This window comes from Lagenorhynchus albirostris, chromosome 10 (assembly GCF_949774975.1).
Source record: "Lagenorhynchus albirostris chromosome 10, mLagAlb1.1, whole genome shotgun sequence".
Lineage (NCBI taxonomy): Eukaryota > Metazoa > Chordata > Mammalia > Artiodactyla > Delphinidae > Lagenorhynchus > Lagenorhynchus albirostris.
Genome location: NC_083104.1, coordinates 37,738,269 through 37,765,131, shown reverse-complemented (window position 1 = coordinate 37,765,131; position 26,863 = coordinate 37,738,269). Strand labels below are relative to the sequence as shown.

The window sequence follows — 26,863 nt, the reverse complement described above, 5'->3', positions numbered from 1 at the left end:
TTCCTCATCTGTGAAATATGGGTAATATTTAGACCTACTCCCAGGGTTGTGGTGAGCATTACATGAGGTGCAAAGCCCTTGTCTGTTGCCAGCACCCGGTGGGCACCCTGAGACGTGTCCCCTCTGTGGACAACGAAGGGCTTCCTCCTGCTCCAGCACTTTCTGTCTGGGTCATGGCACCAGGTGGTGAAGAGCCTGCCTTTGGCCCTTCTGTGTCTGCTACCTACCCACTGGGTGACTCAGATCTCGGGGTGGAGCAGACAGAGGGGTCACCTCAGGTATTTTGGGAGTCATCAAGGGGCTGGGATCCAGGCTGAAACAATGAGGAACTGCAGACATCCCTGGCAGGGTCATGGTGACCTGGAGGAGGTGTTTGTTGGGCCCTGCAGCCAGCAATGGAGAAGGCACCAGGCGGGACACGTGGGCCTGGGCACCACTCCGATAAAGACAGCCCTCACCCACTTCTTGTTCACTCTCACCCAACATCAGCTCCATTCTTTCCCACAACTATCTCCGTGCCCCCAAGGATCTGTGCCTCCATAGTTCTTGATTTATTTTTCTTGCGATACGCCGGCCTCTCACGGTTGTGGCCTCTCTCGTTGTGGAGCACAGGCTCCGGACGCGCAGGCTCAGCGGCCATGGCTCACGGGCCCAGCCGCTCCGCGGCATGTGGGATCTTCCCCGACCGGGGCACAAACCCGTGTCCCCTGCATTGGCAGGCGGACTCTCAACCACTGCACCACCAGGGAAGCCCCATAGTTCTTGATTTTTATCCTTTCCTGCCTCCTCCTCGTCATCAACATTGTCACTCCTCACACCTTCCTGCCTTCAATCTGCCGACATTTGCCTCTTCTAATCTGCAGCTTTTAATTGTCTAAGGGCTAAGAAGATAGAAAGGTTAGAACTGTTTCTAAAATAAGGGTTAAAGGCTATGAATGAGGTTCACAGGAGCATTCCTGTGAGTTACTCAAGTAAAGGTGCAGAAAATTTCAGGACATAGTGGGATTCCAGGTGCTGAAGTGCTCCAAAGGCAGACCATCAGATGATGGAGAGCGTTTTCATTTTAATTGCTTTTTCACCTACTTCTGATATGCAGGACCCTGAGTGAGAGAGTACCCAAACCCCAATCAGCCTAGACCAGAGCCCCATTAGCCCCATCCCAGGCCAGACCCTGCCAGCTTACTGGCCACTATCCACAACTCAACTGTTCCACCCCACTGCACAGAATGACCCTTCCCCAGGCCTCCTTGTGGTCAGGAATATAAGCTTCCCAGTCACGCCCTGGTGCCTTTGCATGCCCTGTACCTTCTCCTTGGAATGACTGGCCCTGACTTCTCTGATTGTTGGTCTCCTCATCTCATAAGACGCTGCCCCCAGGAGTAGTCCACAGTCCCCATCCGCCTAGTATTCTCCACTTTCAATCTTTAATTGACATCACCTGTTTACACATCTCTCCTACCTGGTGCTCCTCTGCCACCACCCCCCACCTGACACTGGGCAGTGACCCTGCAGGCAATCCAACTGGCCTTCATCTCCTGCATCCCACCCTCCAAGGGGAAAATAGGGAATGAGTGGAGAAAGGCTTCTCGCTATCCCCTCCACTCTTTACTGGGTGCCCTAGCAGGGCCTGCTCTGCCACATAGGTCTCTGGGCCTCTGCTGACCCAGATGTAAAGTGGGGGATAATGATAGTAAGATCAAAGGGGACAAACTGTGTACAACTCAAAAGAGGCCCCACTGAGGGCTCCATAAATGAAAGGTACAATTTTATTGTCATTACAGAAAAATCAGTGAAAAAAAAATGACTACCAAACTGTGGGTTTTTTTTTTTTTTAGAAATAATTATTTTATAAAGTCTTATCAGATATGTATTTTCTTTCCCTCTTTCATGTGCAGGCACCTTCCTGGGCAGGAAGCAGACCCAGCAGAGGTGGAGTGGCAGTCCTCAAACTACCATGCCCCTCCCTGACACGGCACCCACACTCATGCAGGGCCTGTGCCCCAGCGAGACCAGCTCTGTGCAGACAGGGCTCTGCCCTGCAAGGGGGTGAGTAGCAGGCTCTGCAAGGCGCTAACACTTTGGCTCTCTTTTCTTGTTTATTCACCCATCCTCCCAAAACAGGGCTGGAGGCAAAAGAGGGTGGACACCTTCACAGGTGGGTGGGTCAGCGCCAGGACACCCAGGACTGCCTTGGGTCCAGCAACACATCTCAGGAAGAGGCTCTCGGCCGGGAGGAACCAGAGAAGCTGAGGCAGGGCTGGGGTCTCTGGAGCACTTAGGGCTCAGGCAGAGAGGTGGGGTTGGCTCTCCAACCCAAGGAGAATAAATAAATAAATACTATATAACTGTGCCGTCCCCCAGCCTGGCCTGCTCCCGCAGAAGGGGACTGTCAGTGTCAACCTCAGTTCCTCTGGCTGCCATCCCCCCTGAGACAGAGGCTGGCTGAAAGGAGGGGGCCTGCCCCACCCTGTGGACTGAGAAACCAGGGCCGGCCAAGTCTACGCAGTTCAGGAGGCCACAGCAGGTGAGTTGGGGCCTGGGCCCAGCCCACAGGGTGAGACGAGGTCCTGCCAGTCCCCTCTTCTGTCACATGGCCCACCACAATGGAGCCACATGGGAGCTGGGGGCGCTGACCTCCAAGTCGTGTGACACTCCTCCCTACCCCTCACCCCCAGCCTTGTTCCTGCAGACCCTTCCTGGTCCAGCTGCCAGATGCATGTGGCACCAGGATGACTGGAGGAGGGATAGTGGGAGCCCAAGTCCAGCTGGAGCCGGTGTCCCCTCCAGGGTCTGGCTGGGTGAGGCTAGGCGGTTGCTTGGCTGGGTCAGAGCTGGAAGGGGTACTGTCGGAGGTAGTCAGCCATGCGCCGGGGTAGTGGCAGGCAGTCCACATCGGCCACCAGACGGTTGATGACGAGGCGGCACAGGTGCTGCAGGCTTCGGGTGCTGCTTTTGTGCACAAAGGGCTGCACCAGTTTTAGGTGTACAGCAGTAGCAGGCAGTGCTGGGTCTCCAGGTGCATCTTCCTTAGGGGTAGGCGGGGCTTGGGTGGTTGCAAGGTCAGGACTGTCACTTCGGGTATCTGCAGCACAGGAGGCCACATAGTGCTGCACAAGGCTGACCACATCTGGGAAGGCCAGGATGCGCGGCCTGGACAGGCAGTTGGAGTCCAGGCGGAAGCTGGAGTCGGCGTACTCAATGCGCACGTTGGTGGGGCCACGGGTGGTTTTGACCGACAATGTGAACAGGTAGCTGGGGTGGGTGCTGTCACGTACTAGGAATGTGCCCTCTGGCATCTTCTGCAGGTGTTGCCGGGCCTCACTGGCCGTAATGGAACCCCAGTACCAGCCTAGGCAAGTGGAGAGGGGGCTAAGAGACTGGTCACAGTGGAAATTAGTTGGGTGCACCAACCCAGGGCAAGGCAGGGCTCAGCCTCTCTCTTCACACCTCCCTGGGGAGTGCTGTACCCCTTCTCTCCCATCAGACTCTTCTGGCCAGAGCCATGCCTTTCAAATTAGACACAACAGGCAGAGCTAAACTTTCCCCATCAGACTTCAAGACAAGTCCTGCCTCCCTCCTCAGACTCACCAGATTCCCGAAGGTACGAGAAGGTCTTGGCTATGCACAGCAGATCTTCTTCGGGGTCCAGCACCTTGGGCTCACCCTCTGGCTGGGCTGGGGACTCCTCTGCTTCTTCCTCCAGGAAGGCGCCAGCAGGTAAAGGCTGCATAGCTGGTTCGGGCAGCTCCAGGGACTCGGGCCACAGGGGCCGCTGCCCGATCTGCTCCACAGCGAGCAAAGGACAAGGTCTAGAAAGAGGTGGATGGGCGCTGAGTGGAGGCCCTGTGCTCTCCCCATTTCCAGAGATCCCCTCTGCCCCAGACTGGCTATGTGACCTCTGGCCAGTCTATCTCACTATGAGTCCTAGTTTCCCCTCTGCCCACCCACGGGCTCAATGAGACCAGTACCCCACCTCCCACTTGTCATCACAAAAGGCCCCTTGATTACTTCCCCCACATATGAACCCTCTTCTGAAAGAGACTTCTCCACCCTCCTGCATTTATTAAACAGTAATTACAGTCATCCCTCAGTATCTGCGGGGGATTGGTTCTGGGAGCCCCCGTGGATACGAAAATCTGTGGATGCTGAAGTCCCTTATATGAATGGCATAGTACAGTGAATACTTTGGGCCCTCCATATCCATGGGTTTCGCATCTGCAGATACGAAGGGTCAACTGTAATCTCTCTATTTTGCACCAACCAAATACACTTCATTCTCTATAGGCATCTCTAGCTCACAGTGGCCAGTTGGTGTTCTCACCACACTGACAGGATCCAGTACAAAGAGGCTTCACAGTGGTGCCCTCCTGGCAGTGGTGGGCCAATTGGCACTTGTCCTGGTTGAGCCGAGGGATTGGTCACATGCTACCTCCCCATAGATAGGAGTATCTGTCAGAGGGACCTAGGTCCACACTGGCCAGGGCTTAGGGGCTGGAATAATATCCCCAAACAGGTCAGACACCAATCCTGTTCTCTCCTCCTCCCAGCTGAGGGTATAGGATAGACAGTGGCCTCTAAAGGCACTGACAAGTCCCACCTCCCATAAATATGAGCTCCCACCAAAGGGCAGGGTACTCATCCCACATTCCAGATCCTACCCTGACGAGCCTGCCCTACGAGGCACTATGATCTTATGCAAACACTGTTCTTCACTAGACGTCAGTTTCCCCTCCTCCTCGATGAGGGGTCCTACTAGCCCAGACACTGAGGGGTTTGGTCACACCATATTTTCAGATGGCTAGAGTTGGGTTGCTGAACTGGCCCCAATCTGAGCAGTAGCTTCCCTTTAGGGGAAGCCCACCCAGCATGGTGATCCCGGGGCTTCCTGGGATTGAGGGGCATGGCCCTGGTTCCCAAGGAAGAGACTGCTGGTCCTCTCCCACTCATCACAAAATAAATCCTCGGGTCTTGGGTCTGGTTCTCCGCTGGCCTCAAGACACCAAATAATGAAACCCTGGGCCCTACCCTAAAGGAGAACTCATAACCCAAAGTCATAAAAGCAAAGAATGTTAGGGGGAAGTCAGGGTCTGCCTGTTCCTGAGCTGAGTCTGCCAGGCTAAAGGAAGGAGTAGCGGGGAAGGCACCGCAGGCTGAGATGATGGTATGGGTAAACACTGACAGGTACTGCTTACGAGGCAGGAAGAGGTGGGCAGGAACTGGCAGCAGGAGTCAGGCAGAGGAACCAGATCTGACAGTGTAAGTTATACAGTGTAGGTTATAGGTGACTCTTAGAAGATTTTAACAAATCAGGGGCCCGTGACCACTCAAGAGAAGGGGCCATAAGACCCTAGCATACCACAGCCTGCTAATACTTTTCCACCCCTACCCTGGCTGTACTACGGGAGCTCTGGAATCCCTGTTGGGGAGCTAGAGGCTGAGTTTCAAGGAACTTGTTGATGGCCTGCCTGCTGGAACTCAGAGCTCAGCTCAGGCCCAGGAGCCTTCTAGGAGTATGGGAGGTGTCATTGTCGTGGCGGTGGCTGTTATGTTCCAGGTGTGGGTGGCCAGTATGTGTGTGTGCCTGCTGTGGAGCCCAGCCTGTGAGTTCTGCCTGGGCACATAAGCCAATGAGGCAAACTCAGCCCTAAGCGGGGATCCCTCAGCAAAGCTGACAACCCATACCTACAATTGGGAATCCCTGCACCCTACCTCAGGAGGGCACCAGCTGGTTTGTGGCTGTGTGTGTGTGTAGGTCTTAAAAATCTTGCTTTCCCTGCTGTGGAGCACCCATTCACATCTTCTTTCATTCTCCCTGGAACTTTCTGAGCTCCTGTCAGATCAGTTTGGAGAGCATCAGACCCTTGGTTGAAGGGGATCCTGAGGCTCTGGCCAGAAGGAATGTGCCAAGAATGCTCAGCTGAGGCCAAGACTCTGTCTTATCAGTCCCCACCCCACCCCCACATTTTGGGAAACTTGGAGAAGGGAGGCAGGAGCCAAGGTCCTTCTCACATTGGGATCCCATTTTGGGCTGAGAGGAGGGCTGAGGACATTGTGGGGGTACCTCAGGCAGGACTGGGCCAAACCTAGGCTCTCCCAACAGCTGCTTGTTCAGCAGGTGCCAACCAGGGGAGAGGCAAGGATCTCAGGCTGGCTTCCCAAGAACAGCCTAATTGCTAGCCGAGGCAGGAGAGTGGATGACAGGACAGAGAAGGGCAGGGGCTGGCCCAAGGTCACAGTAGACTGTTGGGCCAGCAGGCTAGGATAGAGCGCTCCGGGCCCAGACGGCTGGGCAGGTGAGCCACGCCTTGGAGGACGCGCTGCCTGAGGCGTCTACGTTCTCCCACGCTTAGCCCACCCTGTTTCTCCTGTCGCCAGCCAACCCCCAGTTTCCCTACCCACAGTGCCAGTAGAGGTGGTGACGATGTTGTCACCCTTCCCTGTTGTCTTTCTCGAGGTCTTTCCGCGCTCGATCATTTCCGACCGGTCAAGCCCTCTTAATGCTCGGCAGCTAGCACGAGGCCAGTACTCTGCCGCGTGCCGGCGCAGAGCTGGGCGGGGGCGGAGAGCCGCGCTTACCCCTGAACGCAGAGGACCATGTCACGTCAGCGGCAGCGGCTGCTCCGGAGCTGGGGCTCGGCCTGACGGCGGCTGCTGGAGGGAGTCAGTGGGCGCGGGTCGCGCTCGCAAGGCAGGCTCCTAGGGCGCACGAGCGGCGGGTCGGGACTGAGAGGTGGCGGCGCGGGCCGGCCGGGAGGGCGCGTGGGGCGGGCCGGGAGGGCGGGGCGAGCAGCCTAATCTTTTGTCCTCTGTGTCCCAGCCCTTCCCGGAAGCGACGTCTTCCTAGAACCGCCGGCTGTGCGGCCGGGCGGGGAGGGGTGCAGGCGAGGGAGTCGGTTCTCTGGTCTGCGGCCGAGGGCCGCTAAAGGAAACACCTTTGACAGATTTCCAAGAACTTTCCAGGAAAAAGGGGCGGGGCTCCGCGCGCCGACCAATCGCAGCGCAGGAGGTGGAGCCGAGTGGTCACGCAGGGCCAATTACAGCGCTTGGACCCGAGGCTGACGTGACCAAGCCGGGTTGAGAGTGACCTAGAGAACATTAGGGAAAGTCCAGGTTGAAGAGGGCTAGGGAGGTGCAGGTGCTCTACCTACCGGAGCCCAGATTTCTTTCGGGCACTCCGCTTCGTTGGGAACAGGCCCCCTTATCTCTCTGTAGAACCGGTGGCAGCACGAGGGCGCGGTCACCGGCCTGTCCGCCCAGCTAGCGGCTCCTCCAAGGCGGTCTGTCTGGTGTGCGGGGGCCCCCTGTGGGCTGCACTTGGACCCCTGGACTCTGTTCCTGGGGAGGTGGGTGGCAAAGGGTGTGGTTTGGAGAGGGACATTAGGGGAGGGAAGGGGTACAGAGGGAGTACTCAGATACGCGCAGCTTCACGGGGGTCAAGCCTGCGACCACCACAGCCAAGAGGATCCAGGCGAGAACGTTTTCACTGAGAGTTGGGGGAGAAGGCACCATCCCAACCTTTGCACCAGGCAGGGCCATCCAGTCTCGGCCCCAGCCTGTCCTCTGGCCGGCCCTCCAATCAGGGAAGAAATGACTACCGACTTGAGGGGCAGGCAGGCCCCCAGCTCACCCCACAGGACAGTTCACATGTGTCTCTGGGTTGGTGGGTTCCCTAAAAATGTGGGAGAGAGACCTGGAGCTCCAAACACCCAGAGATAAACTGAAGGTGGGGGGTAACGGTAGAGAGAAGGATCAGTGACACCCCCTCCCATCTACATGGAGCACTTGATACATTTGATTCTCAACAGCTGGTATTACCCCCATTATGCCGAGCCCCAGGGAACAAAATTCAGAAGCCCATGCTCCTACCCTTGATCCTCTCCACCTTTTCCCAGTTCACTGGACTCACCAGGGAACATCTTGAAAGACCATAGGGGCTGCACACACCTCCTCTAAACCCTTGGACCAGAAGGAGAGGGAGAGAATTGGAGAAGTGGCAGGGTCCACTCCCCCCTTCCAACTTCCCGGTGTGTACCCCCAGGTTCCCCAGAAAGAAGGTAAGCTTCAGATCCCCTAGCAGGGATGACAGACTCCTGGCAGGGTCCAGAAGCCTAAATGGCAGTATCCAGGTTTTCCCAAGGCAGACAGGGCTGAGCTTGCCCTGCCTGGGAGGGGATGGAAGACAGAGGGGGTCCAAAAGCAAAACCCCATGAAACAGGACAAAATGACAAAATAAACTGGTTAAGATAAGAAATGACTTCAGGAAACCCACTTCTCTGTAAATTTCCTGAAGGGAAGTTGAGCTTCAGTGTCGCCCCACCAGTCCTCCTGAGTAGGCCAGAAGCTGCTTGCATGGGGTGGAGATGGGTGTGGAGACCTCATTACCACTTTGATGGCTGGGGCACCTGGAGAGCCCAGCATGGAGCCCCTGTATAAGGTGCCGTTTCTCCAGTAGGAACTGTCTACTGCTCCACATTACTAATGAAGACAAAGGGGCTTCACAGCTGCCAAGCAACAGAGCTGGATTTGAACCTTGGTCCCCCTGGCGACAAATCCCAAGCTCTCTACCCCGAGATTGCCCTTTCCCTCTAACTGTGATTACTTTACTGAATGCTTACTATGTGCCAGATGCTCTCAGCAATTTCCAGCCCCATTTCATTGCCTAACTACTACATATTGTCCCCTCTTTACAGGTGATAAAAATGAGGCATAGAGAGGGTAAAATATACCCTAGATCTCACAGGCCCAACCCCATCCCCCACTTCCTCTCTAGGCTCCTATTATAAGCCAACTCCTAGACATCCTTCAGGATCCAACTTTCAGGTCCTCAGTGAAGCTTCCCTGCCTTCAGGACAGTCAACATCAGGGCACCACAGGTGTCCCCTTGAAAGCGCCCCCTACAGAAGTCAGTGATTGTGCAGTTCTGTGTGTAAACTAAAGGACCCAAGGGTTTTGCCCTCCAACTGCCCTTTGTAAATTTGACAGCACTATGCACCTCCCCTGAATACTGGGAAGAGTGGTGTGCCTTTGTTTTACCTGAGGTGCCTGCCTCTGGCCATCTAATTGTCACCTCTCCTGCCCTGATTGCTGGGCCCACACTGCCACCCAGTGGCAATTCCTCTCATAGTTTCATGTGCCACATCTCCATGGATTCTTCCTTCCAGAAAAACCCCTCCCGTGCACCCGAGATTCTTGCTGCAGGATCTCTCTGCCCTTCCCCACCCAGAACAGACACAAAATGGGTCACAATAATATACAGCAGTGCCTTCCTCAAGGTCTGGCTCATTTAGTCTGTAAACTTTCATATGTGCAGCCTCTCCTCTCCCCAAAGAATAGTCCACACGTCTACGTGTGTGTGTGTGTGTGTGTGTGTGTGTGTGTGTGTTGAGAGAGTGGTTTCAGCTGCCCCACCACCCCACCCAGGCACTCACTGGATTCCTTGGTCACTGTAAGCTGTTCCAAAGTTCTCAGGCCTCATCCCCTTGGACATACAGCTCTCATGGAGAGCTGTGTGGCAGAGTTTGCCACCATGTACCCACCTGCCCTGGCCCAGCCATCCCCAATGCTGAATCCTCCCATCAATTTGCAGGTGGCAGATGCTTGCTGGAACATGAGCAGCGAGGGGAAACCATGCATTCTGACTCCCCTGGGTCAGTTGCAAAACACGTGTCTATGATGAACCCGTGTGGGGAACGTGTGTGCTTGTGTAAGCACTGGCCTTGGTATGGACACTGCAAGAGGAGAGACATTGTCATTCCTTACTTTTTACATTTCTATATGGTTCGAATTTATTATAACAAGCAAGTTTTGCTTATGCAATTAAAATTTTTAATAAAGAGAGACCAGTTTAAAAAATACAGATAGAGTGCGCAGGCCACGTCGGAGCCAAGCCCAGCTGATCAGCCATGATCGTGGATGTGCAGCTGGCCATCTTCGCCAACCTGCTTGTCGTTCTCTGTCACTACATGGCCATCAACAGTCCCAAGAAGTAGGAATGAAAGTGGCGCTTTCTCCACCTCAAGTTTCCAGGACATAGTCTGAGGCAATATGGAGCGTGTGAGGGGCCTTCACCCTTCACTTCGTCCCTTCTACCCATCACAATATACAAAGCAACTACACCTGGATTTGTCGAAACAACTTTTATTTCCTCAAAGTCTTCCTTAACCCTATGGCACAAAAAGCTGCCACTGAATAGGGCCCAGTATAGGGGCTACTTTCTTTTCTACTCCCTCCCTCCAATATAAAAATATAGATTTTTTGTGGTCAAAAAAAATACAAAATGTTAGAACAATTGTAATCTAACTCCATTTTTAGAAAATAAGATAGCTCAGAGATCACAGCACGCAGAGATGACCTTGGCTACGACAAGTGGCCAGCCTCCACCCTCAGCTCTCTAGACCCCTGCTTATGAGTGGGGCCTTGCTTGTCCAGAATGAGATCTTGCTCAGCTTTGGGTTCACCTAGCTCAAACCAGTCATCTCCATAGGAGAAGGAGAATCCTTCTCTAGTCTCCAAGCCTTCAAGCAGTGGTAGCTTCTGGATCACAGGGCTTCCTGCAAGGCTCTGAGATCTTGGATCAGATTATCAGGTGGGGCTCAAGGACAGAGGTCCTGGCTCCAGCTAGGCATAAATGTGTGTGTGTTGTGTGCATGTGTATGCCTGTGTATCTCTGTGTGCATATGTGCACATGTGTAAAGGTGTGATTGCATGTGTGTGAACATGTGTGAGAATGTGTACATGTGGATGTGGGAGTGGGGCAGGGAGGCACAGGAGAGGAAGGCATAGTTTGAGGGTGAGAGCTGGGCCCTGGAGTTGTTCTTTGGGGGTTGGGATAGGGGCTGTGCCATGGTAGCTACTTACCTCAGGCAGGTCTCTTGACCTCTCAGGGCTTGTCACTCGTGTGTCTGGTGTAGGCTGCACAGGATTGGTACTGCCTTCCCTCCTCCGGTCCCAGTGCGATCATGGGGTGCCCAGATAGAGCATCTACCCAGTGTCTCGTCCAAAAGAAGAGCTCAGTACGCTTAGTTGAGGCTGTCATCTGGGCTTCTGCTTTACTGAACCTTCCTAGCTTGAAGGTCGCCTCAAGGAGAGAGGGAAGAGCCCCTCACACCCTCGTCCAGCTCAATGCCTGCACACAGAGGGTGCCTGTTCTCCTGGAACTTCTGGCCAGTCATCCACGTGCATCCACATGCATGTGTGTGTTGGGGCTTAGGGGCAGGGAGCTCGCTGGGCCCCAATTCCGAAGCCAGAAGATACCTTTGGATACTTAGGTATACAGAGGAGTTACCTACGGGTGGGAGAGAGGCTGCGGTTCCTGCAGTCCTGCTAGTGGCCTGTAGATGGCAGCAGAGGCTCGCACAGGGATCTTGCCCCAAATCGCATGTTCCCTGTCCCAAGTGAGCCACCTCTTTCGGGGCTGTGGGGCGAGAGGGAGGTGCAGGAGTAGTGCAGATTTGTCCAAGGAGACAGCCACACACTCTGCAGCTCTAGACAAGTTGTTTCCTCTAGGGGGTTCTCCGCTTCCTCATCTGTGAAATAAGAGTTAACAGTCTGTGATGGGAAAACCCGTTCGCAATATATAAGGTAATCTAAGATGGGCTCAGAGTAGAGACCTAAATGTGGAAGGGAAAACCACTTAGCTAATAAAGAATATCTGTCACTGTGGTAGGAGGAGGAGACTTTTTAAACATGACACCAAAAGCTCTAACCATAAGGTGAAAAGTTGATGGATCTGACCAAAGGGGAATTCAGGATTTCTGGTCTTAGGACGCTGTATTCCAAGGGAATATGAGCAGGAGATGCACAGAAGGGTGGAGATGCCAGTGCTAGAGAGACGCGCAGAGCCACCAGGAGCTAGAGAGACACGAATCACAACAAAATTCTATTTCACTCTTGCGCTGTTGGCAAAAATTAAGACTTTAGATACGCTGGCGGTGGGCCACCACTAAGGAAGTTGCAAGCCTTACAGATTATACTGGAGGGCCTCCTGGCAGCGTGCAGAGAAAACACCCGACTCAAGGGGCTACCTGAGACTCCAAGAAAAACAAGACTTCCTGTGCTGCCACTTCCTTGGTGGCTGGTAAAATCCGCGGCTCGCACAGCCCACGCGGAACCCGGCTGCGCTAGCGCTGGGGTCTCCCCGGAGGCTGGCGGAGCCTAGGAGATTTCTGCACCCTGGAGAAGCCACGCCCCCTATTTCTGCTTCAGCTCTGCTTCTCGCCCCGCCCCGCCCCGTCCTGCCAGGGCCCGCCTGGCCCTTTAAGGCTGACCAAGCCCGGCCTCAAGCCGGGGACGCGCGGGGGAGGGGAGCAGTCACGTGGGCAGGCGGCGGGGTGACTCTCAGCTCTGGGCGCTCGCGGCCGCGAGCTTCGGCGACCGCCGCGCCTGCCCCTTACCGGCGCTGCAGCCAGGTGCGCTGCCGTCAGGTGCGCCCTCGCCAGGTACGCCCTCCCTGGGCCCCCTCCACCTCCCACTCCCGGGACCTCGCGGCCCTTTCCCCTCTTGACAGGTGGCCGGGCAGGACTCGCCTGTGCCCCGCTGCGTGACCACCTCCCCCTGCCGCGGGTCCGTACACTGCGGCAGTTCGTTCCTCATTCCCAGCCCTGTCCCCCACCCGAAGCCCACTCTGGCTCAGGGCCTCCAAGGCTGGGGTGTACTGAAGAAGTCTGAACGGAACTCACTCTGCCTCTCTTTCCCAGGTGGCCCTGGACGCGCCAGGCTGGGGCCTCCTCTAAGCGCCCCGCGGGGGCCATGGATGTCGAGACAGCAGAGGAGCAGGGGGGCCCTGCGCCCCCACCAGGTGCACCCTGCGAACCTTGCTCAGCCGGCACTCCCGCCCTTGTGGGGCGGCGGGAGCCCAAGAAGTACGCAGTGACCGATGACTACCAGTTGTCCAAGCAGGTGCTGGGCTTGGGTGTGAACGGCAAGGTGCTGGAGTGCTTCCACCGGCGCACCGGGCAGAAGTGTGCCCTGAAGGTCAGTGACCCCTCACTGCCGCGTGGGTGACCCGGAGGGCCCAACAGCAAAGACCTGTGGGTACAGGATATGACCAGGGCCACTGTTAAGCTTCTTATGCTCAGAATTTCATCTTCTTACTCCTCTGTAAGGTTGGACTCCCGGTTCTCTCTGCTTTACAGATGGGGAAATAGGCTTAGCCTTGCTAAACTCCGAGTGTCCCAGGGAGCAAGGGGTCAAGGGGTGGAGTCAGTGTGGGTAGAGCCTGCTGTACCCGGAAGCAGGGAAGGAGGGGCTTCTGGCTCTGGGTTTCAGGCTGGGCCTATGAGTTTGGGCCCAAGGGGGACCCTCACTCAGCTTGGCTGCCCCTTCAATGAGAAACTCTTCTGACTGGAATGGGTCTGAGTTTCTTTCTGCCTGAGGCTGTGTTCTCATGAAAGCTTGGGGTGGGGCTACATTCTCTTGGGTCCCCTGCCTGCCTAGGCTGGAGTGGGAGCCTCCCGGGGCTTGCTGGTGGGCAAGGCTGACGCCCACTGCACCTGTGGGCAGGAAGCTGCTGACGGGCTCCAGATGAGTCACTAGACCCATGTTGAGAGGGGGTGGCCCTGCTCCAGCTCTGACCCACCCTGTTTCCTGGGCAGAGGGCAGCCAGCCATCTAGCCACGTCATACCATAGGCTCCCTATAGGCCTGGTTAAGACCTCACTGATACATGTGGAGCCCAGGGAGTCCTGGAGGTGGCTGATCTAGCCATGTAGTTCTGGCTTAGGTCATATAGTTCTGGGCCCAGGACCCTGGCCCGTACCTAGAAGCTCTTGAATCTGTCATCACTGAGAACTTTACTTAATTGCAGCCTGTAACACTGGCCACCTGGATAGGTAGAGTATGGCAAGGAGAGTGGCTCCTGGAGGTTAGAATACAGCTAAGGATCTCCTCATTTTACAGACATTGTAATTATGAGCCCAAGCACAGAGTCCTGCAGATGTAGCTCTAATCTTTGGCCTGCGTTTGCCAGCTCCATGACCTTGGACTAGGTCTTGGACTCTTGAAATCAGGTTTCTCTGCTCAAGGGTTGATGAGAGTTGATGTGAGCTTGGAATGAGATGATGCATGTAGAGTAATTGGTACAGGGCCTGGTGCAGGCCTGGAGAGGCTACAGGAGTTATTTAGGGCACAGAGTCTGCAAGTATCTGAGCAGGGGACCTGGGCCCAGCTCCCTGTGTCTTTCCCAGTGGCCCTAGGACTGATAGAGGGGGTCATCTCCCCAGGGTGGTCTTGGAGGGGATCATGAGGATGGGTCTGGAAGATGCTTAGGGCAGGGCTGGTGAGGCTGGGTCTCAGGCACAGCTTCTTTGCTTGTGAACCCAGCAGTGGAGTGGGGTTGGGAGGCCCTTTTGGAGCCCCGGGCAGGGGATTCTCTGAGTCCTTCAAGGGAAAGGAGGCTCTTCTGAGGGGAGATGGGGCTAAAGAAGTGAGAAGTGAGAGTCTTCATTCTCTCCCTCAGCACCATCTTAGCCCTTTCACTCCTGCTAGGGTCATGGTACAGTCTGGATGGGCAAGGGGACGACAGAGACCTCTTCTTAATACCAAGGTTTTGGCCTTGTGAGCCAGGGCTGAGCTCTGACCACCCACTGTGGTACTCTAGATGCTGTGAGTGAGGCAGGGGTGGAGTGAGAGGCTGGAGTTCATGGGCCCAGGCAGAACTGGCTTTAAGCAGGCCTGGGCCTAGGCCTTTCCCCGTAGGTGCTGTGTCTGACAAGTGACTTGGGGGGACTTCTGTCTGCAACAACTTCCAAAGCACCTCCTCTTGAATCTAGGGCCTCAGTGCTCTCTGTTCTGGACTAGGAATTGGGCAGGCCTAGAACAGATGCCCCTACTGTACCCCTTTAGGCTTCATGGGTGAGCGTGGCTAGGGCTATTGGCTTGGGACCTTCAGGACCTGGTGCTAGGTTAGCCCTCAAGGGGGACATGGATTAGATGTGCCCCCACCCAGCACTTTCCTGTTCTTGCCAACCCCCCCCCCGCCTCCAGTGACCAAGTCCCCACCCAGCTAGGTAGGGTCTCACCATCTTCCAGGATGGGATGAGCACAACCTCTAGCACGTTGTACCTATACTGTGAGTGATGGCTCTAGCCTTGACAAGGTAGGTGGCACCTTTATGCTTATAGCCTCTGCCCTCTGCCCAGGAGGGCCAGGGCCAGGAGACCTCAGCACATGGCCTGGCTTGGGCCCCAGGAGCTCAGCCCGTCCATGAATGGGTCTCAGCCCTCTCTCTGCCTCTGCCTAGCCCTGTGCCTTTCTGCTTCCCTGGACCTACGTCCTAGGTTACCAGGCTGGCCTGTCTTTGTCTTGTGGTCTGGATCTGTCCAGGCCATCTCTGCCATTCTTGGTTTAGGCCTGGTGTCGTGGCCTCTCCCATATCTGTCCTCTTGGCCCTGTTGCTTAGGGTGGTAGATGGTGCTTAGCATAAAGCCTGGAACACAGCAGGCACTCATAAAACAGGAAGAGCTGTGGTCGATGGCCCTGTAGCTGTTGCTGTTCTTTGGAGGCCCTAGAGAAGCAGGCTTCTCCTTCCTAGGGGGCTGGGCCACTTCCCCTTTCCCTCAGCCCCTGACTGCTGGCTTGGTCCATCTTGGCCTCACTCATACTCAGGAACTCTCTCCCAAGGCCAGCTTCTGCCACCAGTGCTGTCATTCCACTCTCCATTCGACCCTTAGCACTTCTGCTATCCCTTTGGCAGGAACTAGAGGTCTGCCTGCCAAGTATCTGGGGCAGGGGACTGCCTCCTACTGACCTCTTGCTTGTGACCCCTTTCAGGCCTAACTTGTTAATTGACACCCCTTATTTTCACTCCTAACTGGACACAGCCACCCCATCACATTAGACACCCAGCCTCTCAAACCTTATCCCATATATGAAAGTCAGGACCTGGAGTTAGTGGTCAGAAGTCACGTGGCTTGATTGGGATGGGGGATTATAGCAGAGGCCTGAATCCCCTCCTCTCCTGACTTCCTGCCAAGCCGCCTTGTCGTCCTCGGCCTCCTGGCAGGCAGAAGTGACAGTGGTACTTAGATAAATAAAAACAAAGCCTTGAGGAGACTGAGGGGGTCTGCAGTGGGAGTCTTTCCTAGCCCTGCTCTCTGGGCTCTGGGTCCACTGAAAAGTGTTGGAGGCCCCTGGGGCTTCCAGTGCCCTCATCTTCCTGTCTTTGTCAAAGAGTAGAGTGGTCGGGTGCTGGATCCACATGCCCAGGAGATCCCTGCATTGCTCCATGGGTGGGGCTGGCCTGTTGGAGCTGGTGCTGTGGAGCTGGATTTGAGGCTGGGTGGGGCTTCCAGGCAGGCCAGGTACTTTCTCATTTGGAGCTGCTACCCCTTCACCTACCATCTCCAGACCGGTCAGATCAGCCTCTGCAGGACCTCTTGTTTACTGAGTCAACAAATCAGGAAGCATGTGGAGGGCTGGTGGCCTTGTACAACAGAGTCCCCAGTAGTGGTTTTACTGTACCCAAGCATCTCTTCAGGCTGCCCCTCTCCTGAAAGGAAAGAATCTGAGGAATTCAAGCGCTATGACACTCAAGTGGAGCCTTCTGAATTGCCAGGAGTGGGCAACTTGCTTTTTAAATGAGGATCCTAAGGAGAGCATCAAACTCTATAAAATGCAGATAGTGAGATTTTGGGGCAGAGGGGGATTGTTTGGATATGCTTCACATCCTGCCCAGCTGGCCTCGCTCACAGCTCTAGAAGCTGTGCTCATAGCCTACTGTCAGGATCCCCTTTGTTGGGACTTCCAGAGTCTTCTTCCCACCCCCACCCCCCAGGAACTGATGCCATCTCTCCAGCTTCAGGCCTTGGTGGTATGGAGTCTAATATTCTTGTGAATGGCCAATAGTTTTGCAGAGCGTTCTGTCTGGCAGGCCCTGTCCCAGTGTACAATACATGTTATCTTCCCTAACTCTTTTCATTCCCACTTTATGGATGAAGACACTGATATTCAGAGAGGTAAACGACTTGCCCAAGGTGTATAGCTGGTGAGTGGCAGGGCTGGGACGTGAATCCAGGCAGTTTGATGCCAGAGTCTTAGCACCTAAGTCACCTCATGCCTCATGCAAGTCTACGGGGACATGGGAGGGTCTCTGAGGCTTGGCTCCTGGAAAGATGGTAGCAACGTCCTCCATGACTCCACTGGGCCCCACGTGATACTGCTGGTGTTTGTCTGTATCTGCCCAGCTCTCCTCACTATACAGGACTCTATGCCTGTAAGTGGACAGGTGTTAGTCCCGCAAGGCCAGTGCACCCGGACCATGATGGCTGTGGGACTGCCTCAGAAAGGGTATATGGTTCATCTCAAGCCTTGTGAGTCTCAGACAAGCCCAGCCCAGCGAAGTCCAGGGTGCCACAGGGAGGAAGTCAGGTTGGTGAGTGGGCGAGAGGAAACTGTCAGGACTGGGCCAGCCAGGGGAGGTTTCCTGGAAGAGATTGCCAGCTTTAATGGAGGCCTCTGGTCTGAGAAGGATGTGGATGACAGAGGAGGGCACTGGGTGTATTGTGACAGCATGCCTGGTTTGCACAGTTCAGCACTTGTTGTGGAGTACCACTTCCCAACTCCCAGTCTTGTGTCCTGGTAGGATGTGGCTAATCTCAGCAGGGCTGGTGTCCAGGCCCTGACAAACTCTGGGGAGCCGTGGAGAGACCAAAGGGCCCTGTGGAAAAAGAGGCATTTACGTAGGGTTTAAAGGATGGGGGAAAGTGGTCAGCGGTGACTCTCCCTCTCCATTTGCCCACAACTGAGATTCATACCTCATCCCACCAGAGGCCTCTGTCTGTCTTTGGTGCCCTCCATCACTAGGTGGGCAAAAATCCTCCCTCCTTCTCCCAGAGGTTTCTTTCACAGCATCACTGGGACCCTTGTGGAGTACTATTGCCAGGGGTGCTGTAGGGGCTTCTGGGTCACCTGAGTTGTTGTTCAGTTCAGGGCCTGGTCTCCACGACAATAGATGTCTGTTCTGTCTCTGCCTGTTCCCCAGGTTTGCACTTGGGGAAGCTGGTTTTCTACTTGGATCCCTCGTCTTCCTCTCCCAGGGCCTCCTTGGGACACCATCATGGGAGGCCCCTGAGAGGGTGCGGCAGGTGGAGCATCTGGCTGTGCAGCCCCCCAGCCTCCTTTGGTCCCAGCCTGGCAACTGGCTGCCACGTGTCCATAGGTGAAGGCCACCAGGCAAGAGCTGGGGACGGTGGTTATACCTAGGCGAGGGCGCCTTCCCCACACATCTGTGCTGTAAAAGTGCACACCAGGCCCTACCTGGATAAGTGGGTCTACTGCTCTCAGGGCAGGGAGACCACAGCTCTAGTGGGCTCCCACAGGCTCCCATGTTTTCCCAGGAGAACTTTTGTTCTGCTGCCCTCCCTCCCACCTGTTCGAGGTCTTGTGTGGCTCCACATGAGAGGCTGCCTGGGGTTGAGAGAGGAGCAGGGCTCTGGGCTTGAAGTCCTTTCTGCTACTTTCTCCCCAAGTAACCTTGGAAAAAGGCAGTTCCGGAATTTTTTGCAAAACCATCGTCTTTGTGGTGCCGTTGAACGCAGGGTTTGAATATGTGGTGGGAAGCAGGATTCAGTCTTGGTAGCTAACTATCCCCAGGTTCCTGCTGTGAGACAGCTGGGGCCTGCAGGCACTGTGAGAGGGCAGAGCTCTCCTTTGGGGGGGCCTGGGTGCATTTTTTGGTGGCACATTATTGGCCTTCATGAGGACTCACTTGGGCTCACCCTGCACCTGGGAAGCCAGCTCTTCGCAGGGTTTGAAAGAATGGTGTGAAAGAAACCACCCCCCCACCCCCCCCACCCCCGCCCCCCAGCCCTTTTGGAACTAAGTAGATTAGGGCCAGTGTAATTGTAATTAAAATTCTGCTCTGTGGGAACCGTGGGGGTGTGTTTAGGGCTGTTGTACCAGGCAGCAGCCGGCTGTTTGTGGGAACAGGGAGCCTCAGGAGGCCTTTTCAGCACTGGACAGACCAGAGACACTGAGAAAATTGATTTTGGGTTTATTTGCGGGTTTGGGATTAGGGTTGCCCTTTTCTTTAGACTACGGCTTTGTCCTTGCTACTTTCTCTTTGTGTTGCTCTCCCTTTTCGGTCTTCTTTGCCTCCTTGTCCCTCTCCTTTCTTCTTTCCCATCTCTGTTTCTCCTGCTGTCACTCAGTCCCTCCCCTCTCGGGCCCTGCCACTCTGTCTTGTGGGTTTTGGGCAGGCAGAGGACAGATGGGGGCTGGTCAGGTGCTCGGGACTCATCCTAGTCACCCTGAAAGTCTGCCCCACCTCCTAGGGACAGGGTGGGGGTAGGACAGGAAGCAGGAGCACGGCCACGCCCATGCCGCTCACAGTGTTTCCTCCTGCTCCTGGCCTCGACCAGCTGCTGGCTGCCTTTGCCGCCAGAGCAGTGGAGTCAGGAGCATCTGGGCCAAGTCTGTAACCTGAGGCATCCCCCTGTGGAGTGTGGGAGGTCAGCCTTGGCTGTGGCCTCTGCCTGTGGGTCTCCTTTTACGGCTCAATGGTCTGAGCCTTTTGCTTGGGACAATGGTGCAAGACCAGGAGCACTGTGACTCCCAAGGATTCCTGGGCTGAGGTGGGGGAGAGAAGGGGCTGGATCCAGCTGAAGGAGCCCGCAGAGGGGCTAGGAGGGCTTGAGATGCAAGGTGCAGCCTGTGCAACTGTGTGCTGCCCCGCACTAGCTGGGAGAAGCACCCCAGAGCAGCTGGCTCTTTAGCCTGCACCCTGCACCTGCCCTCACCCCCACCTCAGCAAAACTCACAGTCTGTTTTCAGAAGCATGAAGGATCAGAGCCTTGACCTGCCACATTCATCGCCGCATTCCTAAGGGTTCAGCCTCTGAGGACTCATAGCTTGTTCCCTAGCTGTTTCCCCAACATAAACAAGCCCCCTTCTCAGGATGTGTCAGAGGGACTGGCCAGTGCTCTCCATGCCCTCTGGCAGGCAGCAGCATAGTGGGTGGGGATGGGGATAAGAGCACCCACTTATCCCTTGAATGCTAAACACAAACACAGCAGACTCTAAGAATGGGTTGTGATCACCCCCATGTCATGGAAGCAGAGACTGAGATTCATAAAGGCGAAGTAACCCTGGAACCCTGGCCTGTCTGGCAGCCAGACGGTGCCTCTCAGCCATCCTTCCCTGTGTGCCAGGCTCAGTGGGCATCAGGAGCTGGGCCCCTCTCCCAGGCCAGTCTGCCCCTCTGTAAGATGAGGGGCTGGGCGCTCTGTTTGACAATGGCCACCCCTTCTGGCTGTGAAGACCCTTTGGGTGGGCAGTGACTGTGGGCAGTGCCAAGCAAGCAGGCAGGTGGTGGGGCCCCCCTTGCCCGCTGCTGGGGCCGCTCTTGCAAGAGGACAGGCAGCATGGAGGCTGACTAGAGGGTGCCCCAAGATGCCTCTCCTGAGCCAGCTAGCAATGGTATTGCCAGGGGAACCTGGTCATCTGTGGTGACACCACCAGCAGGGTATGTGTTCTGCTAGGGACAGGAGCTCAGGGGGTTATGACTCAGGTTTGAAGACCCCTCTGCACTGCGCTCTATGGCTGGGTCAATCCTTGAGTCAGCCGAGCCTGTACCAGGGTGTGTCCTTACCCTAGAAAGGCCTGAGAGAGTGAGGGTGAGTCACTGCAGTCCATTCCCATGGCCGGAGTGTCCCTCAGTGCTGGCTGGCTGCCACCCTGGTCTCCCAGAGGGTGGGGCCTTCCTCCCTCTTCCACTTCCCCTTCCTCACAGCTACGGCTCCAGAGACAAGGAGACTTTCCCAGGAGCCAGCTGGGTGTCAGAGGCCTGGGAGCCTTCTAGCTGAACAGGAGCAGGAGAGAGAAAGGGACCAGGGGCCAAGGTCTGCCAGAAGCTTGGGCAGCCAGTTTCCCTGCCTCCCCTGGGAGGAGCCTGAGTAGGGCGATGGCTGCCGGTGCTCACCCAGGCCTGTGTGGGGAGCTGCGGGGACGTGGATGAAGCCAAGGGAAGCGGGAGAGATGCAGAGCAGATAAGATATTGGCTTGGGGAAGAGCAGGTCTGGGGGGTGGAGTCAGAAGGTTCCCAAGGGTCTCTGCACCATGTCTCTGGGGGTGGTGCGGTCCATCCTCCCACCCCCCCCCACTTCTTATTCCTTTGTCATCTTTGTAACGTCTCCTCCAGGGGAAAGAGACCAGCTGTCATTCTTCTGAGAGCTAGAGTGTGTTGGGTCCCCTCTCCAGAGCTGACCACAGGCATGGCAAGATGGGTGCCTCAGCAGGGGTCGCCTGGGCATGGCCTCACTCGCCCTGGTCGCTGCCTGTCCTCTGTTACCCTGCGCGGGCTATGCGGGCATCACTGCAGCACAGCTGGCCGGTTGGGGGCACAGACTCTGTGGCCAAGGTGGGGTCTCCTCATGAGGAGGGACCATTGAAGAGACATTTTTGAGATTAGAATAAAACACTTATGTTTGCTAAAAATTGTCCAGTCTTATGAGGAAGATGTCTTCTTTTTATACTGTCACAGAAGAAATAGAACCAGGGTAACATTTCACCAATTATGTAGCTGATTTTGACAGAAAAATTCTTTTTTCCTCTAAGAAGTTAGATGATAATAGAAGCTAGACCCTCTGAGTATGCACTCAGGGGGCTCGCAAGGCACCTGTGTGGCCTTTCCTCAGCCCCCTGTGGGAAGGCTGTGGGTAGGATGCTGGGATCTGGCACCTGCCTGGGGCAGAGGGAGTTCTGATCCTGCCACTTACACACTGTAACCTCCGGGAGGGGGAGAAGGTTGTAGCTCTTTCTGGGCCTCTTTCCTTGCCTGTAAAGCAGGTGCCGATAGTCTCAGACATGCCTGCCCCTCTCCCTTCGTTGCCATGGGTGAGGAGAGTGCATATCCATTTCACAGATGAGGAACTGGGGCTCAGGGAGATATTAGGGGACAGGTCCAAGGTCACCACACACTTTGCAGAAGGGGACATTGCCCAAAAGGATGCATGGAGGAGTTGAGGATGTAAAGGTGTTTGCCACCTGGGAGAGTGGGGATGTGCCCTCTCCTCCAGTCTGCCAAAGCTGAGGGCTGGGTTAGTTCCCTGGCTTAGGTCCCTAGCTCTCAGCCTTGCTTCCCATGCCCCAGGGTCCCTCCCCTGAGATTAGCCATGATCTTCCCACCCTGGAGGATCTGCCCCTCCTCATTGAGCCTTTCATAGCAGCAGTATCCATAGACTTTTGATTCTTGGTCTACCTCTCAGGATCTGAGACCATTTCTGTGACCTGCTGGATTGGAGGGAGTCTGCCTCCCTGGGTCCTAGAGTTTGCACCTGAATATCCCCAAATTCTGGAGAATAGGGAGGTGAAGAGTGTGAGACCACCTCAGGGCAAGACCCAGGGGAATCCTGAAGCCAAGCAAACCTCAAAGCCCATCTCCACTCAGTGTGCACTTGGCACTGTGCTAATCTGAGCTCTCTGTGTGTTCTCATTCTGTCCTCGTGGCCACCCGGGAACATGAGTACTGTCACTGTCCCCATTTTCCGGATTGGGCCAGTGAGGCTCAGAGAGGTTGAATGGCCTGCCCAAAGCCGCAGGTGAGTGGAGGATGGAACTGGCCTCTGCATCTGGCATGCAGGTCTGTCTGACCCAGAGCCCTGTGGCCACAGCTGGTCTTTCATAGTGCATGGACCCTGACCTGGGGCACTGGGACCTGGGCCTGCTCCAGCTAGCACTCATGTTCCCACTGGTCCTCTCCTTCCCTGCCTGGGAGCCTAGCTTAACTCCTTCTTTCTGGAAGCATTCTTCCCCTCCCCCACCCCTCCCTATTCCTCCCCAGACCTGGCACTTCTGCCTTTGTTTCCACGTTTTCTGGGGCTGGGAGGAAGCAGACAAACTGAGGCCACCAAAATTTGGCAAATTGAAGGAGTTCTTGTGTTCCTGAGATTTGACAATTTCAAAACGCGTGTTGGCTTTCCTGCTGGCAGAGCCTCCTAGAAAGACGTTGGGCCTAGAGCCCCAGCCACTTCCTCCCCTCCCAGGACTCTGGTGGGAGGTGATTAGGGAGGCTCCCAGCCAGTCAGCCACTTCCTCCTGGTCCCCCCACCCCTGCCCCGGCCATCAGGTACCCCACCCTTGGCCTGGAATGGGAGCAGCTGTTTGGGGGCCCTCCTTCTTCCCGGGGCTGGCCTTCTCCATCTTGCCTGCTCTGCCAGGTTCTGGATCTGGAAAGAAAGGAGAAGGGAAGAGAAGGAGCCAGGCACAGTTCCCTAGGGCCTACATCCTCATCAAGCATCCTAATTGGCAGCAACTCATCCATAGACCCCCAAATCCTTGAGTATGGAGTGCCTGTGACAGCATTCCTAGCCGCAGCTCCAGGCCTGACCCCCAGGCAGGGCCAGTAAATGTTTGTAGGGGTCAGGAAGACATCTGTAAAATGTGCAGTCCTCCCTGGGCATGAGGGTTGAATCCTGGTGTCCAAAGGACTCCTGGACTCGGAGGTGGCTGTGTGTGAACCATGTGACCCAGAGAAGCTATAGAATATCCTTGAGTCTCAGTCTCCTAAGCTGAAAGTGATGGTCAGTAATGCCCTTTTTTTTTTTTTTTTTGTGGTACGCGGGCCTCTCACTGTTGTGGCCTCTCCCGTTGTGGAGCACAGGCCCTGGACGTACAGGCTCAGCGGCCATGGCTCACGGGCCCAGCCGCTCCGCGGCACGTGGGATCTTCCCGGACCGGGGCACGAACCTGTGTCTCCTGCATCAGCAGGCGGACTCTCAACCACTGCGCCACCAGGGAAGCCCCAGTAATGTCCTTTTTGAAGGGCAAGAGCTAACAGGTGTGTAACATGCCTGGCAGATGGCAGCGGCTCTGTGAACATCCACCACCGTTGTAATGACCGCCAAGGGGCAGAGCCTGGTCTAGCCCCAGGGCTGTGGGGCCAAGCTTCACACATGAAAGGAACAAAGCAGCCACCTGCATCGCCCTCACTGCCTAGAAGCCAACAGGTCTGGATCCAAGTTTTGACTCTCACTACCAAGCTATGTGACTTTGAGCAAGTCACTTAACCTCTCAGAGTCACAGGCTCCCCACAGGAAAAGGGTGATGCTGGTTCTCCTCAGGATGTGATGAGTACTGAATGAGGCGATATCTGTGACCAAGCACTGTGGCCAACACAGCACTGGCCAAACACCAGGGAGGGACGGTTGTTATGAAGGGTGTGGTAACCCTGTCCTGACTCCATCAGTCCTTAGGCGTTCAGCTGGGGCCTGGGCATTTGGGGTCAGTAGATCATGTGAGCCGACATCCCTGGAACTTAAGCTGCTGAGGAGGAGAAGTGAACAGACAGGGTGAGACGGAGGACAGGATATGGCCAGAACTTGACGAAGCGAGGTCTGATCTGGCATGGGGCCAACTAATCCATAGCTGCAAAATCAGTTCCGTTAGCTCTGTTAATGAGCTATGAAAGCTGGGGAAATTAGTGCATGAGAGAATAATGGCACATGTCTGAGGCTCTAATTTGAAACCAGGGCTAAAAAGTTAGATTTGACATGACCAGCAACTCTCCGAATAGCACTGGTGCCCTTGTGGGGAGGGAGAGGGTGAAGTCAGTGATGGGGGCGGGGGTGGGTACTGAGGCCTTAAACAGGAAACTCCTGCTTCAAACCCTGAACTTGAGGTCAGTCTCTACCACCCCATCCCGAGGCTATGGCCTCTGCTCTAAGTAGGCAAAGCAGCCAGCAGGGGGTCCCACTAGCTGGCCAGGGGCAAGGGTGCAGAGTACTAATAACCACCTGCTGCTAACAGCACAAGGCAGGGTGGTCTCAACAGCTGGCTGTAAAATGAATCCTGCTCTTCCAGCGATGTCTCTCATAAAATTAGAGATATGTTCCCATGGGAAAATAATCCCAAATAATTACAGAACTGGGAGCCAGAAGGGACCTCAGATATGGCTGAGTTGAAAAACTCTTAACAAGGAGGGAGTTTAGTAAATTCAAAGTGCTTTTTCTCATCTATAACCTCCCTCTGTAGAGAATTGGGGTTCTCCACAGTGAAAAAAATGAGTCGCAAACCTAGATTTTCCCATAATATTCTGTTCAGTTCCACTGCCTGAGTGTTTGGCGCTGAGCGTGTGTAACTGTGGTGTAATCGACAGCCCGGAGATGCAGCTCCTGAGTGTTCCAGCCTGCCCTTGCCTGAGGCTGGGGTGAGACCCGCAGGGTGGGAGAGAAGGTGTTGGGGGACACAGCAGTCCTTCCTGCCTCTCTCCTCTGTATCCTCTGGCATCAAACCAAGCTGGAATCCCAAGAAAGTGGAAATAATGGGACTTTAGTGGCCCACAGAGCAGTGAGAGGAAGTGGATCCCTGGCCTCCATGAGGTTCCCTTTGCTGTAGGGTTAATAATGTCTCTTGGGCTGTGGGCTGTCATGAAATCCAGAGTTCATATTTTTTAATTTGCTGCTGCCTCACTGATGGGAGAGACTATAAACCAGCTGTCTTTCCCTGGAAGGAGTGGGTGTTCTGGCACAGGCCACAGCAGTTTGGCCTGGGCTGCAGGTTCATTGGCTGGGAGTGTGGAGGTTGGGATGGAGTGGGAGAGGCTGCTTGGGGCCCCGGGGCCTTGGGGCCTCGTGTGTGTGTGTGTGTGTGTGTGTGTGTGTGTGTGTGTGTGTGTGTGTGTGTGACAGGTACTGTGAACACTTTTACTTGAAAAGAGCCCATCCTGGGGTGAGCTGGATGTGGACACTGGCTGTGTGGGTGGGCATGTGGGCCTGGGAAGAACGGTGAAGAAGGGTGTTGGGGGCTGGTCCCAAGGCTGTGTCTTACAGAGTCACTGCAGACATCCCAGCTCTGTTTGATGCTCTAGGAAGGCAGACAGAGTACTTTTACAGCTCTGGGCAATGTGAGGTGATGGCTCCTGCAGTGGAGATGAGGCCTCAGTGGGAGAGGAGGTCTGAGCAGAGGGTCTAGGCTTGGTCACCTGCCCAGACAAGGCTGTCACAGGTTGAGTTGTAGCAGCAAGACCCCCAGTCTTTCTTTCTTTTTTTTTTTTTTTGCAGTACGCGGGCCTCTCACTGTTATGGCCTCTCCCGTTACGGAGCACAGGCTCCGGACGCACAGGCTCAGTGGCCATGGCTCACGGGCCCAGCCGCTCCGCGGCCTGTGGACCAGGGCATGAACCCGTGTCCCATGCATCGGCAGGCGGACTCTCAACCACTGCACCACAAGGGAAGCCCAAGACCCCTGGTCTTTCTTGGGCACCCCTCTGTGCCCAGTTCTCTGCTAGGCACTTTAGAGAAATACAAAATATTGCACAAATAAATGGACAGATGGATGGGCCTTATTCTCTGAAGGGATCAAAATCAACATCACAGAGTCTGTAGACAAAAACATACCATGGCCCACACACTGACACACATTCCCCAGCCCCATACCACATACACCCGTACACACCCATGCACACACCCCTTATGTGCATGTACTCACGTGTACATTTACCCATGTTTCCGTGCACACATACACACACCTACTCACATCTCTGCTCGTGCACACACCCGTGCACCTATGCACACATTTATTTCAGAACAAGTTTCCCAAGTCTTGCAAGTAGTAGTTTTGGCCAGTGCCTCTCTGACTTGGGGCCACCCCCTCCTCTCATTTCCCCTCAGGGAGGGGTTGTCTGGATGCTCTCTCAGGAGTCCTGTTCTCCTCCCTGTCCAGCCTTACCTTACTCCATCCTGGTGGCCCCAGGGCAATGACTTCATCCTCCAGAGCCTCTTTTTCCTCACTCTATAAATTGGGGCTGATGGTCCCGCCCTACTTGCCTCACAGGGTGGCACCAGCATTCCCATGAGATAAGGGAAAAGAGTGTTTTGTAAACTGTAAATTGTTTTCCAAACAGTCAAATGATGCTGTTGTTTTCTCAGCTCCCG

The 26,863-nt window shown here is 55.3% G+C and overlaps 4 protein-coding genes across 10 annotated transcripts in view; 3 read left to right on the top strand and 1 right to left on the bottom strand.

Moving 5' to 3' along the window:
- The window catches only part of HEMK1 (HemK methyltransferase family member 1), a 34,640-nt gene extending 32,327 nt beyond the window's left edge, over positions 1 to 2,313 (top strand). For 2 of the 3 annotated variants that reach the window (XM_060161739.1, XM_060161735.1), the window contains exon 12: positions 1,896 to 2,029. The gene's annotated coding sequence lies outside the window, so the exon portion shown is untranslated. Of the gene's footprint in view, positions 1 to 1,895 lie in introns of all 3 variants that reach the window. The other variant, XM_060161736.1, reaches the window with a different exon arrangement.
- Positions 1,749 to 6,749, bottom strand: CISH (cytokine inducible SH2 containing protein). 3 transcript variants are annotated; one of them, XM_060161750.1, is made up of 3 exons: positions 6,577 to 6,749; positions 3,589 to 3,809; positions 1,749 to 3,349 (listed from the first exon to the last, which is right to left on the bottom strand). In XM_060161750.1, exons 1-3 carry the CDS (start codon positions 6,594 to 6,596, stop codon positions 2,826 to 2,828), a joined length of 765 nt encoding a protein of 254 aa, XP_060017733.1. In that variant the 5' UTR covers positions 6,597 to 6,749; the 3' UTR covers positions 1,749 to 2,825. The 3 variants fall into 3 exon arrangements, with proteins under 3 accessions (XP_060017733.1, XP_060017734.1, XP_060017735.1); XM_060161751.1 differs by lacking the exon at positions 6,577 to 6,749 and adding an exon at positions 6,396 to 6,545; XM_060161752.1 differs by lacking the exon at positions 6,577 to 6,749 and adding an exon at positions 5,683 to 5,792.
- The window catches only part of MAPKAPK3 (MAPK activated protein kinase 3), a 38,001-nt gene continuing 12,988 nt past the window's right edge, over positions 1,851 to 26,863 (top strand). Inside the window, exons 1-3 of one of the 3 annotated variants that reach the window (XM_060161728.1) lie at positions 1,851 to 2,046; positions 2,362 to 2,524; positions 12,696 to 12,972. In XM_060161728.1, the coding sequence (XP_060017711.1) occupies positions 1,866 to 2,046; positions 2,362 to 2,524; positions 12,696 to 12,972 (621 nt within the window). In that variant the 5' untranslated portion in view covers positions 1,851 to 1,865. Of the gene's footprint in view, positions 2,047 to 2,361; positions 2,525 to 12,254; positions 12,438 to 12,695; positions 12,973 to 26,863 lie in introns of those variants that run through there. The other 2 variants (XM_060161732.1, XM_060161731.1) reach the window with 2 other exon arrangements.
- LOC132526977 (dolichyl-diphosphooligosaccharide--protein glycosyltransferase subunit 4-like) lies at positions 2,389 to 10,366 on the top strand. The gene is made up of 2 exons (XM_060161757.1): positions 2,389 to 2,524; positions 9,587 to 10,366. Exon 2 carries the CDS (start codon positions 9,903 to 9,905, stop codon positions 9,987 to 9,989), a length of 87 nt encoding a protein of 28 aa, XP_060017740.1. The 5' UTR covers positions 2,389 to 2,524; positions 9,587 to 9,902; the 3' UTR covers positions 9,990 to 10,366.

Bases quoted from the DNA above. Each gene is read 5' to 3' on its own strand.
- CISH (XM_060161750.1), bottom strand. From the start codon at position 6,596: ATGGTCCTCTGCGTTCAGGG. The intron at 3,810-6,576 runs GTAAGCGCGGCT...ACCTCTTTCTAG, and splicing joins ATGGTCCTCTGCGTTCAGGG to ACCTTGTCCTTTGCTCGCTG. The intron at 3,350-3,588 runs GTGAGTCTGAGG...CCACTTGCCTAG, and splicing joins CTCGTACCTTCGGGAATCTG to GCTGGTACTGGGGTTCCATT.
- LOC132526977 (XM_060161757.1), top strand. From the start codon at position 9,903: ATGATCGTGGATGTGCAGCTGGCCATCTTCGCCAACCTGCTTGTCGTT.